Source organism: Phyllostomus discolor, chromosome 9, assembly GCF_004126475.2.
Source record: "Phyllostomus discolor isolate MPI-MPIP mPhyDis1 chromosome 9, mPhyDis1.pri.v3, whole genome shotgun sequence".
In the NCBI taxonomy this organism is placed as follows: Eukaryota; Metazoa; Chordata; class Mammalia; order Chiroptera; family Phyllostomidae; genus Phyllostomus; species Phyllostomus discolor.
In genome coordinates this window covers 64548343-64561790 of record NC_040911.2, presented here as the reverse complement: position 1 = coordinate 64561790, position 13448 = coordinate 64548343, and the positions used below count along the sequence as shown (strand labels likewise).

The 13448-nt window shown below is 37.3% G+C and overlaps 1 protein-coding gene and 1 long non-coding RNA gene across 4 annotated transcripts in view; one reads left to right on the top strand and one right to left on the bottom strand.

The window, feature by feature from the left end:
* Nucleotides 1–13448, bottom strand: part of RALGAPA2 (Ral GTPase activating protein catalytic subunit alpha 2) — a 369400-nt gene that overhangs the window by 196994 nt on the left and 158958 nt on the right. For all 3 annotated transcript variants that reach the window (XM_036009474.1, XM_036009475.1, XM_028523690.2), the window contains 2 exons: nucleotides 7024–7114; nucleotides 5442–5618 (listed from right to left, as the gene is read on the bottom strand). In XM_036009474.1, the coding sequence (XP_035865367.1) occupies nucleotides 5442–5618; nucleotides 7024–7114 (268 nt within the window). The remainder of the gene's footprint in view (nucleotides 1–5441; nucleotides 5619–7023; nucleotides 7115–13448) is intronic.
* LOC118496770 lies at nucleotides 8628–13262 on the top strand. The gene is made up of 2 exons (XR_004899322.1): nucleotides 8628–8860; nucleotides 10138–13262. It is a non-coding gene; the product is annotated as an uncharacterized LOC118496770 (long non-coding RNA).

Genomic DNA, 13448 nt, shown 5'->3' with positions numbered 1-13448 from the left:
TCCTCAGTGAAGCAGTACTTAATGAAAAATAGGGATTTGAGAGATTTCAGAAAATTTCATGTTCACCCAAAAAACGCCAAATATTTACTTTTATTTTCTTTTTCATGAGCAAGCTGGTATGCTAACCTAGGATCTTTTCATTTCATTATGACTAAATGCAGCAGGGGCATTTAAATATTTCTTATTAAACTGGAAACTCTTGTGAACAAATAAAATCTCTTTCTCTCTAAACATATACATGATTTTTAACAGAGCAATATAAAGTTTAGAACTTTGCAAATACACAAAAATTTTTAGTCATAAAATAAGTCTTGGTAAAATAGGCACTTATGACCAAATGATTTCACACAGGGGCAATTTTATGTAGGGGTGGTAGAGTGTTAAAGAAACATACCAGGCACTTTAGAAATGAATTTCTCTTTTGATTTGAAATTAAAGACAAATCTAAAGGCTGAACTGAAACACCTTAATTCTGGGACCAGAAAAATCAGGCCTGACCTTTGAGGATCCAAAGTGGAGAGGTAGCAGGTTTGCTGGTGTTCTGTTGGCTAGCACTAGAGCCTGACTTTCTCTCCTTCCTTATCTGCTTTCCAAGATGAGCAACCCATCAGACAGATCAAAGCCAAAATGCTGAAAAAAAAGTCTAATGGCAGACAACGCCGACAAGCACACTATTTCACCAAAACAGCTTTGGAGGCAGGTAACAATGAATGTAATTCATATGCACAGCTATAATTAAAAGCAGAAGTGCTAAAAGGATTTCTATAACAATATTTGGAGGCAGGGATGTGAGAAATACACTAAACAAAAAAGGTTTTGAAACAATCTCACATTTTTTATTACTAAAAAAGGTTAAAATTTAATGGTATTTTAACTAAATAAAACAATAGTCTAAACTTAAGGAGGGATGTCCAACCTTTTGGCATCTCTCAGCCACAGTGGAAGAAGAGTTGTCTTGGCCCACACATTAAATACATAATGACACGTAATCACACACACACACAAAATCTCATAATGTTTTAAGTAAATTTATGATTTTGTGTTGGGCCGCATTCATACCCATCCTGGGCCACATGCTGCCTATGAGTTGGACACCCCTGTTCATTCATTGATTCGGCTTACTAATGTTCCTCTCCTGCCCTGTACAGTTCTGGAAGTCAAGAATCAGCTGTGAACAACAATGACACCCTCCCCGAGATTATATTCCAGCAGGGGAAGAACAGTGACCTTCTCCTCACTAACCCAAAATGTTGAATACAATTTCTTACTAAACCTTATCTTAAAACACATCACTGACCTGAAAGGAACCTGGAGGGGGAAGAACACCAAAGCTGGCTTTTTCCCTTCAGGGTTCTGCCACCCCTTAGAGTTCTTAAAGTTTTTCTGATAATAAAAAGAAAGTTTTAATTATGCTGCAATTAAATTAATGACTAATAACTCTATTTCGGTTAGCTTTTAAAAAACATATTGTTTAAGAAAACCTTCCCTATCCAAAAGTCTTAAGATATTTTTAGAAGATATTCTTCTTCCAAAAGTTTTTAAAATTTCCTTTTAATGTTTAAGTATTTTATCCATCTGGAATTGACTGAGCATGGTGTAAGGTAGGGATGATATTTCATTTTTTTCTATTTGGCTAAATACTTGCCCCACAGGCATAAAAGGATAAAATTAATCCTTTCCTTGCTAGATCTAGACTGCCACCTCTTTCATAACATCATGATTCCATTCCTGTGTGGATTCAGTATTTTATATTCTATTCTATTACTCTATTTGTCTATCTCTGTGATTAAAACTTTCTGTATATGAACCTCATAGCACTTATCACATTATTTGTCACTACAAGGAAATGTCTTGTTTTCTTGGTAAGCTATTAAATCAACTGTGGTTACGATTATTCCTGTTTTTACTTCTTATAGCATCAAAATCAGTATTTCCAGTTTGTGAGCTTATTTGCTAAATAAGAGATTATTTAGTATAAGAGAATATTCTTAGTCGTAAATATTCTTCAAAATCATTACCTCAGCAGAACAAAATTGATAAAGGTATCAACTGATGCTCTGGATTCAGAACCTCCAGATCAGGAAAGGACCGTCCCTGCCCTTCCTAGGGTTAATAATTCCAAGAGACAGCCAACAACTCACCAGAAATTGTCCCTTTCATACTACCCAATACAAAGCTCATACCTCCTAACTATCTCCTTTATCTGGCTCTTTCACATCAAGCCAACATATCTATCTCCCTGCCACAGTCACCCCAGGGCCTGGCACTGGGCAATCAGGGTCAGCATCTATGCTCCAGAGTTAGCTGAAACTGTTCAAAGTAGCTATCCTATCTCTGCTTACCCTGGCTTGCCTTTCCTTTCCCATGGAAATGACATTAAGGCTGTTGCACAGTTTTCCCCCTCTTTCCCACTGTCTCCTGACCAACTCTGGTGCTTTCCTGTGTGGCTCACCTGCACAGCAGGCCTGGCCTCCTGTTTCTAGGGATCTGTGAGTATAAAGTTATTCCTTCATGATAATCATTTCCATGTCTGCATGCCTTACCATACCAGATTAAAACAAATACCCATTACATTTTGACAGAAGGCACAGTTAATTTAGCTGTTATTTTCAGTAAACATGAAATGATTTAAATGAGAAAGCAAATACAAAACTAAACTGTTCTTTTGCCAGTGATAAAAGAATTTAAGATTTTAGACAATGAGAAACAGATACACTCAAATTGTTTGATCACTCTCTTGGCATGTCCTAAAGGCCAGGCTAACATTAGTTTTATTTTGTACATTTACAAAGAAATCCTCTTAAGCACAGAAAGTTAAATTCAGAACTGTGATAATCCTTAAACCTTATCATATTACGGTTTGTCCTTTTCACAGATGACAAGATGAACTATTGAACTGAGTGTGCTGATTCTCTACATCAGCATTTCAAAGAAGAGCTAAGTAGCTGGAGGAGTTAATCATGACACATCATATACAGTTACCTCACATAAGTTTATTAAATTGAGGTATCCCATGTATACTCTGAAATGGGATCAAAACTAATCTTTCCAAAGGACAAAGGAAGTAATCACCCAATTTTCTTTCTTTTCAATAAAAATAATTAAAACTAGTTTCTGTTTAAATAAATTCAACTTAAAGATTCAGTATTGCCTTCAATAGTGCCACCATGAGTTTCCCTTAGGTAGTCTGTATATTAAACCCAGAGAAGCCATTTATTCCACAAATGTATTAATGATTTTCAAATAGTTTACAGGGTTTTGCAGTTGTAATTTTAACAGCAGTGCAGTGGAAGGGAGTAGACAGCACTGCATGTGGAGTCAAAACACTTTAAAATCCAGTTCTAACTGTGGCACGTACCTTCTAGCTAGATTAAATTTCTCAGGGACTAAGTTTTCCCATCTCTAAAACAGACTATGTCAGACTTAGCCTTCTTACTGTACAGAATCAAGTTCTTTGTAAAGGGGTTAGATCCCATAAAAATTTACAGTATTATTATTCAAAATCATTATACATAACTATATATAAACAATTTTAAATCACTGTAAAAGGAAATGAAAATTTGAGAAGTACAAATTGCTACCCAATAATTTACAAACTAACCCCATATTTTCCCATTTTCTCATTGCCTTTGCAAGGATTCTACCATGGCAGATTTGAATACACAGACCAAAAATGTCTACTATCTTTTAAGGATAGCACTACAGCATTATAAGGCAGTATGTTATAGCTAATTGGTCTATTTTTATTATTCTATTCTTAAAACACACATACATTAAATACACATTAAGATATTTCTTGGTCTTATCTATTTTATACATAAGAGGTTTTATCGTATACCACTTTTCTATGTAAATTTTATAAAGTTTTAATGTTACTCCATCAGAAACTTCCAAAACATCAGAGACTCTGGTTAAATTTTACATTAGGATGAATAGAAACCAAAATTTGCTTGGTTAAAAAAAAACTACTTAAGGTAAAACTTTATATGAAAATCATTTTTGGCATTTTAATAACAACTTCTCAACATGTGATTTATAGCTTGTTGTTTCATAAAAGATACCTGTATGTAAACATGAGCATGATAGACCAGGAAAGACTTGGCTATGGTCAGTGTTTTCCACACTGAATTCCTCAGCATACTTGTCTCTCCTGACACAAAAACTCAGCAAAACAAATACCCAACTCTCTTTGGGGTCACCATTCTCAACAGCCCTGTCACAAAGGTGAGGGAGCTAAACCTTTCAAGGTTTGCACCCCCAGGGTCACACATTATACATGTGTGTGCATGTGTATGTGTGTATGTGTGCATATGAATAGCTTAAACTGCAGAGCACTTCCACACAATATTCTGTGCACTAGACTTGTATGTGCATTCTTTCGTTCCTCCAACAACCCTATAGTAGGGACTATTATTATACCTATTGTACAGAAAAGAAGAGGAAGGACAGTGAGATTAACTAACTTGCTCAAAGTCACCCATCAATTCCTCAGCAAAGCCTGGATGCAGACCCAGAAAGTTTGGCTTTGTAGTCCATATATGAATCTTAAAAATACTATACTATGGGGTAAAAGGTGCAAAAAAAAATAGGGAGTATAACATCACTTTTAAAAGTTTAAAAATATGATCTATTTGATTGCTTGAGGACAGATATATGAGGTAGATATATAAATAAATCAAGGGATTATAAAAATTTTTGAGATAGGGTCACAGAGTAATGGGAGAATGGGACTCGAGAAGGCCTTCTAGGAAATCTTACTGATTTGGATATTGTATTTTTTTTAATTTTATTTATCCATTTTTAGAGAGAGAAAGGAGTGGGGGAGAGAGACAAAGGGAGACAGACAAAGAGAGAGAGACAGAGAGAGGCATTGACTTTTATTCCACTTATTTATGTACTCATTGGTTGCTTCTTTATGTACCCTGATCAGTGATCAAACCCACAAACTTGGTGTATCAGGACGATACTCTACACAACTGAGCTAGCCCACCAGGGCTGTTGTTCTATCTCTTAAGTTGTGTACTATGCTCACTGGTACTCACTTTTTATAGTAAAATTTCAAAAACATACTCATCAATAAGCTATTCAAAGTCTAAAACTTATCCTAGATTTAGGGCCCTTATAAAGTGAATAAAATCACTCTTCTGTTTTCAGAGTCAGGGATGTCAAAGGCTTGACATGAGTATCATCACTTCTTCCTTTGGTGGATAGTGACTGTAGTTTTCTTTCTATTATCTGGCCACTAATTTAGAACCCTCTCCACATGTCTCAAAATTCATGACTGATTATAAACAGGTGGTTGGGGCTGCCACAAGCAATTTGGTTGGAGGTGGCACCCTTATCATCATTGTGCTAAAGGACCCCTAAATTTCTTACAACTAGGAAACCATGGGATCTCCCATCCATTAGCACTGTTGCCTCCTTTTCAAAGACACAGTTACCTGTGAAGTTTGAAGTATCAGTGGGACTCAGTTGTAACCAATGGCGGGCATCAGAGTCAGCTACAACATCTGTGGGAGAGTTCAGTTCTGTATCTTCCTCACAGGTCTGCCATGAAGTCATGGACAACTCTGCCTCATTGTTCCAGCCAAGAGCTGTGTCACTGCTGACACTTTCACCTGGCACAATGGAAGAAGCAAAGTCTGAGATAACTAATAGCTGGAAATTAGAATGCTCACAATTACCTACACACAAGTAAATAAACACCTGACACAACAGGAGTCATAAAGGGCAGAAGGACTCAAAACATGCCTTTGTGGGGCTCTTGCTCAGTGAAACAAAGCTTTTAAGTGCAGGACCTTAATAATTATTATAGTTCACTGTATGTCACACAAGTAGCATCGTTTTCAGAAGCTTCAACTTAGTTATACCATATATCCAAAGGACTGCATCATTTCCTTAAGCTTTGTACTGCAACTTATAAAACTATAAAATGGGGGTGGAAGAAAAGGGGGGAAATTGGTTCACTACAAATGCAAGTTTATTCTGCTGGCTAGAAGAGTCTAATAATGTTTTACATTTTGAGCCTGATGTCTAGACCTCAACTCAGGCTGAATCACCCAGGATCACTAGAGGATAAGGTATTCTGCAGCAAAACATCTGCAGTTGAAACTCTCTCCTTCATATACTAAAAAGTTGTAATTTGTTAAAATACAATGATGCTTTCAAAAGCTATTAAGCCTTAGAGGGCTATTTTGTCTAACACAAAACAGACCTAGACAGTTTACTCTTCCAGGTCTCCTGTCTACTTCATAACAATTTATGTGTCTCCCCTTTCTGTTGGCTCACTCTTTCAGCTGCTTTTTGTATCTGTAGTTGACAGTTCCCAGCCTTACTGCTTCTAATCTGCTGTCCTCTTTCCATTTTCAAAGAACTGAAAGTTGTCCTAGTTACTAACCCGTTAAGTCCCTTACTTCACTGCCACAGAACTCTAAGACAACAGGGACTGAAGGAGACTAAGAGAAGTTCCTCCATATCCCACCAAGAACACCCTGGACCTGAGTTGTTTACTACGTTGCTCTGAGAAGAAGGTGGCCCAGCACTTGCTCTTGAGAAAGCAGAGTTTTAAGACACATGAGGGCCACATTTTACTGCACATGATAAAATGTGTAAGGATTCCAATCAAGTATTATTTTTTAAGTACTTACACTATTGACTTCAATGTGCTTCTGAAGCATTTTGCTCCTAGCTGGTGGGGATACTCTAGGGAAGATCATTTTTCCTTCTTGGTTTGTCTGCTCACCTAGCTATTAGTCTTGGTTGTGCCTCTCTGAGGAAAGGCCTGGTGGTGGTGGTAGGGGGAAGGTGGTGGAGATAGGCCTCTAAGGTACAGGTAACTGACTGGGACTGTTTATTGTATGTGTGAACTAAATGTCCATCAATCCTAAGATTCCAGGAATAACAATGTCCCATTTCGCAACCACATCTCTTTAGATGATAGCATTTAAATTAGAAAGTAAACAGAAAATGAAATACAACAACTCTGGATCTGGATGAAAACACACCACATTTCCTGGAACTTACTCTTCTGTCTTTCCCTACATTTTCCTTGTGTCTGCTGCAAATCATCTTTTAAATCCAGTTCAGCAGAGCTGCTGCTTCTTCGAACTAAGATCTTCAGACAAAAGAAATATTTTATTTGTTACAGGAAAGTTTTCATTTTACAAGACTGTAAAGTTTTCAGTCTACATTTCTAAGGAAAGAGAAATAAACAATAGTAGCAACAAAAAAACCTGAATGTTGTTTCTATTTAAAGGATGTGTTCACAAATTATAATTGAATTATAAATTACTCACGATCCAAAATTTATGGCTTCTACTTTGTCAACTGACATTCAATTAAACTGATTTACTGAAAAGAAATACAAAATTATATGAAAATACTTTATTTTCAAGTTCTCTTTGTTCCTCTGCTCAAACACACATATATAGTGAATGCAATTCTCCAGAAGGCCTAAGTTTCCCACAGATGGTAAGTCTGCTGGCAGGAAAGGGATAAACTCCACCAAGACTTTTCTAAAAGTCACTTAGTGCCTTACTTGTTAAACGTGCAACAGACTTTCCTGAGCACCATTCAACATTGGACCCTGTATTGAATATAGAGCACCAAAATATTTGGAGGCAATCTGCATCCTATAAAATTTATGCATTGCTTGGAGAGACAAAACATATATAAATTACACAAAATGATAACAAGGTACATAAGCAAAATAGGCAAATAAACTTTTCTACAAGGTATGCAGAATAAAGTGTTACCTTAATTGGCCACAGTAACAGGACAGCTGTTCAAGAAGGCAACAGACATGAAGTGGTAGAGAGAAGGCAGGAGGGGATTCAAGGCAGGAAGCACTGAGTGGTAATCAGCAAATTCTATGTGTAGGAAAAGAAGCTGATTATAGCAGGCCATGCAGGGCAGGCAGGTGAAGAGAAAAAAAGATAAGAAAATGAAGACCACCTTCTAAAAGAGGCAACTGCCAGTGGGCCTTCAACATCAGGTTTAGGAATTTCAACCCAACATTGACAAAATGAGCAACTATATGTTCTTCCAAACAATGACTTATTGTGATTAAAAACATATCTAGATAGAAAAGTCTAGTAGTTATCTGCAGGATTAGTGTTAAGAAGAAATTGTTATGGAACTGTTATGGTGATTCAGAAATGAGCAGATAAGGCTTTTATTGGTAAAAAAGAGAGAGAAGCGGGGAAGAGAGAGAGAGGGAAAAGGCAAGTAAGAAAATGGAATTCTGCGTAGAAGAAAGAAGGAGCTTATACCCTTTGCAACAGCATGGTGGAACTGGGGAGCATTATCCTAAGTGAAATAAGCCAGGCAGTGAAGGACAAGTACCATATGATCTCACCTTTAACTGGAACATAATCAACAGAAGAAAAAAGCAAATGAAATAAGAAATTTTCAATAACCAGAGTCATTGAAAATAAGAACAATCTAACAATAGCCAGAGGGGAGGGGGGAGGGGACAGAGGGGGTAAGGGTCATCAGGAACTACTATAAAGGACACATGGAGGAAACCAAGGGGGAGGGTGGAAGCAAGGGAGGGCGGTGGGTTTGAAGGTGATGGGGGGAGAGGGGTGGGAAGAAAATACAGACAACTGTAATTGAACAATAATAAAATAATTAAAAAAGAAAAATGCTGAAGAATGGGAGACAAGAGATTATAATCAGCTGCATATGACAGTGGAATAAAATGAAATCACAAAAGGAAATGAACCTAGGGGACCATGTTAATGATGGTGACAAAGGAAGGAAGGAAAAAAAGGGTAATAAACAAAGGAACAGAGAAAGTTTCTGATATTTGAATTTTCACCTATGGGCTGAATATCCAAAGAGAATGTCCTGTAAGTATGTTACAGGGTGCAGCCAAGAGGGGGACCCCAAATAGGCATTTGAAATGGGGTCCAGAACTTAAAGTGTCCAGGAGATTTTAAGATGTCTCCATCCCCCACCCCAGGGTGTGGGTTGGGGGAAGGGACAAATGGAAAAGGGCCATTGAGAGCTGTTTTGCATAGCAACAGCCTTGCAGCTAACCTCTGGGTTGGTCATTTAGCATATCTATGGCCTTTGGCTGGTTGCATGGATATGTTAAGTAGCCGTGATCAGCTCTAAGCCAGGGGAACAGAAGTAACTTCCCCACCCAGACTGGGGAGGGCAGGTCCCCTGAGTTATAGCGCCTGCGTGGGAGCTCAGAGAAGATTGGCTCCAGGACATGGGGCCACGCCTGCCCAGACTCATGATGGCAGCCCAGTAAAGCTAGAAGAACAAGAGTTCTGGCATGTGAAGCCGAGTGTGGGAGGAGTCGGAAATGGGGCTGCAGAGGAAGATTGTCCGCGGGAATTTAAAACCCAGATTTGGCGGCCATTGAGGGAAGAACCACGCAGACTCGATGGAGTAGAGAGCCATGTACAGCCATTGAGGAGGAGAACCAGGCTGCTTTAAGAAGAAGAGCCATGTGCAGCCCAGAGGAGGAGAGCTATGCACAGCCCTGAGAGAAGGAGAACCGTGCTGCTTTAGAAAGGAGAGCCATGCGCAGCCCTGAGGAGAGAAACCACGTGGCCTTGACGGAGTGGAGACTCCTGCAGCCCTGAGAGAGGGAGAACCACGCGGCAGCCTTGGAGGAGAGAACCATGCAGTTTTGGCAGAGTGGGGACTCTCTGTTCCTGCAGCCCTGAGAGAGAGAGGACCACATGCCTGGCAGAGTGGGGACCCCCGCAGCTTTAAAAGGGGGAACCACCACCTGGTTTTAGCAGAGATCCCGGTGACTCAGCGGAGGGTGCCGGGAACCCCAGTCGAGATGGAGTTCTAACTGGGAAGAACCAGAGGACTGCCTAAGCCATGGACTTCTATTTCCTTTCCTGAGATACGGTACTCTGGACTGGGCAAAGGGGGAAGGAAGGAAGGACTGTGTCTGTTTGTGGGTGTTTTAAGGGACTTTGGGATTTTGGTAAAGACATTAGGTCACTATTTTAAGTTAGTATAACATTAAATAAACGTTTCCTTTCCTTTTCACGAATCTCTGGCATTGAGAGACGTCTTTCCCCTGGCGGCGGACATAACAGACCCGGGGCCTTCTTTCAATAATAATATATCATCCCAGGCCCCCCTTGTGTGTTCTGTAACAAGTAGGCAACAAAAATTCAGGATTGTGAGACAAGATAAATCCAGGAATGAAAATGTAAATTTAAGGTCCTCCAGTGTAGCGTCTATTAAGAAAACCTAGATTTAATGAACCAAGTAAAAGAACAAATATTAAACAAGCAAACAAATGAGAAGTAGGGACTAAGATATAATTAATTAAAAGGCAGAATAATTATAAGCCATAAAAAGGTGTACAATGGTATATTAAAAATATTATACAGCCTTAAAGAAGGATGATATAGCTCTAATGTGATAATGGAAATATACCCAGATATTTCCTTAGTTGAAAAGCAGAATGCAGGCTCTTCTGCTTCCGACTGAGAAGTGATATGTCCACCAGCTACAGAACTAGATCCTACATAAAAAATTTGGGTTTTAATTTGGGATTCATAAGGAAATGAAAGAAAATCCAAGTAATCCACAGCCCCTCTCCCAAAAGCAAGGAGAAACCTGGGTAGTGAAATGGGTCTATCTTAAGGGTAAATCTAGTATTACCACTGCCCGTGGCAAAAGAACTAAAACTCTAGGATTACAGTAGTACTCCCTGGTTCCTGGAAGAAACAAATGCAAAGGCTGTCCTGGTGAAACTCCATCACTTCAGACATTCAAGTTTTCTTAGATTAATATTAGCCATCTTGGAACTAAATCGAAGACCACCAAACACCTAAGGAAATAAATCACCATGCACAAGAGTCTCAGAAACAACAAATATTAGACTTAAACCCCCCTCCCAAGGGTTATAGATAATCAGATAAAGAATTTAGAAGTATAATAGATGAATAATTTAAAAAAATAAAAGATAAGAATTACAAAAATAAACAAGCAACATGAGATTATTAGAAATCACAGATACCAGATATACTTGAATAGAATCAACCTGAACTTTCAAAAGCGAAAGGCATAATTGTTGAACTAAAAAACTCAATGGAAGTATTAAATAGCAGACTACATATAAGTAAAGAGAGAATTATTAAACTGAATGAAAGACAGATTTGATGAATTACCTAGAATGTACCCAGAGGGATAAGGAAAATGGAAAATATGAAAGGGGCTTAAGAGACATGGAAGACAGAATAAGAAAGTCTAAACATACTTTTACCTAGAATCCCAGAAGAGCAGAGAGAACAAAAGAGACAATATGTGAAGAAATGATTACCAAGAATTTTCCAAAAACAATGGAAGACGGCATCTACAAATATTTGCCACAGAGCATATATCAAAAAGACAAATGTATAAACCAAAAGAAACTGCACCTAAATATACTATAGTGAAATTGAAGGACAAGGACAAAGAATGAGAAACAACAAAGAGGATGAATGGAGGACTTCTCAACAATGCAAGAATAGCAATAATGACAGACAAAAGGTAGTAGAAAAATAGTTTCCATTAGGAGAGGTTGGGAAAGGATAAAGAAGTGGGGAACTACCTAATTAAGATATTGTACTACTGTGCAGAGAAATAAAGTAACCAGAATCAAGGTAAGAGACACCAAAATAAAGCCTCACACATCTGGGAAACAGTATATATGAAAAAGGGAGGTGGTATTTCAGATCAATTAAAAAATAATAATAATTTAATAAATGGGACCTGGGACATGTAGCTATCTATGTGCAGGGTGGGACAGAGGACTGGATCCCTGCCTCACTCCCCAGATAAAAATCAATTCCAGATGGAGGAAAGACTTATATGTATAGAAAAAAACGAAAACACTTACAAATATAAGGTAAATATACTTATCCCTGTGGACTGGTATTTTAAAATTTCCATTAAACTGAGCCATAAAAATGTTTGATAACCAAGAATAGAAAAATTAAGAACATCTTTTCATCAAAAGACACCACAAAGAAAGTGTAAACATAAGATGTACTTTGGGAGAATAAATCTGCCAGAAACAACCAAAATAGGATCAGTACTCAGGCTATATGAAGAATTAGTACAAATTAAAGAGAAAAAGACAAATCAATAGGACATGGGGCAAGGACATCATTAGGCATTGCACAGTTGAACACACATGATCAATGAACATATGGAAAGATTTTAAACTTTATTAGTAATTTGAAAAATAAAAAAATAAGATCCCATTTTCACGTACATAAGTCATAATTTTTTTTAAATCTGGCAAAGCAAGTGCTGACACGAATGTGAATGAATGGTAACTTGTATGTTGCTGGCAGAAATATATAGTGCAACCACTTTGGAAAACACACATTCTCTTGTAAGGTAGAATATTCTTCTACTCTATGACTCATAAATTCTATTCCTAAATAGCTACCACAGAGAAAACCTTAATCTTGTAGATATTAAAACACATACAAGAATGTATATAGCTGCATCTTTCATTAAAAAAAATTCAAATGATCTAAATGTTCATCAACAAAAGAATGGAAATAGATTATGGTATATTCGCAGTAAAATAACATATAGCAGAGAAGAGTTAATGAACTACAGCTACATGGTGCAATGTGGATGAATCTTAGAAATACATAAATGACTGAATAAAACAATAACATCACTTTTATAGCGTTTAAAAATAAGAAAAACTAAAGGATATATATTGTTTAACTACAGAGCAAAGCAAGGGCATGATAAACACACAGCCAAGAAAATGCTGCTCCTGTGAGGGGACAAGGAAGGAAGTTACGAGCCAAAGGAGTGCCACTGGAAATGTTCTAGTTTTTAAGCTGAGGCGTTAGTTTGTGGGTGTTTATGTGATTACTGAAACATACATACAGAACGTACATATATAAGCTGTTATATGTCCTTTTAAAAAATAAAGACAAAAGAAATTTTACACTGGTTATCTTCCAGGCAAACTCTTTCTCTTTTTAATTTGTACCCTTTATGATGTTGGGGTTTTCTATGATATATACCACATTTTAAAAAAATGAATAAACAGGAGTTATCTGCATAAATGAAATATAGGCTACTTTTAAATTCTCTTCTTTATACTTTATAGTTGTTTTAAAAATGCTATTTTACACATTAAAAAAAAAAAGAAACTGTAACAGATCTTTGCAAAAACTGACTTACCTAGCAACTCATGTCAGATGGAGGCTACTACCTAAAATGATGTTAGGAACAAGGGATCTGAATGTATTTTTGAAAGGCAAAAATACCTGATTAAAAAATAGAGAGTGCCAAATACACACCAGGTGGTGGATTCCATTTCATGTTAATTTTTCTATTTTTTGTAATGTGACTATAATTTTACATAGAAAGCAAGCAAGACTTTAAAAGACTTCAAGGTTACATGGGCTTATGACCCATCTAAATGGAAAACTATTACTGCCATTAATAAA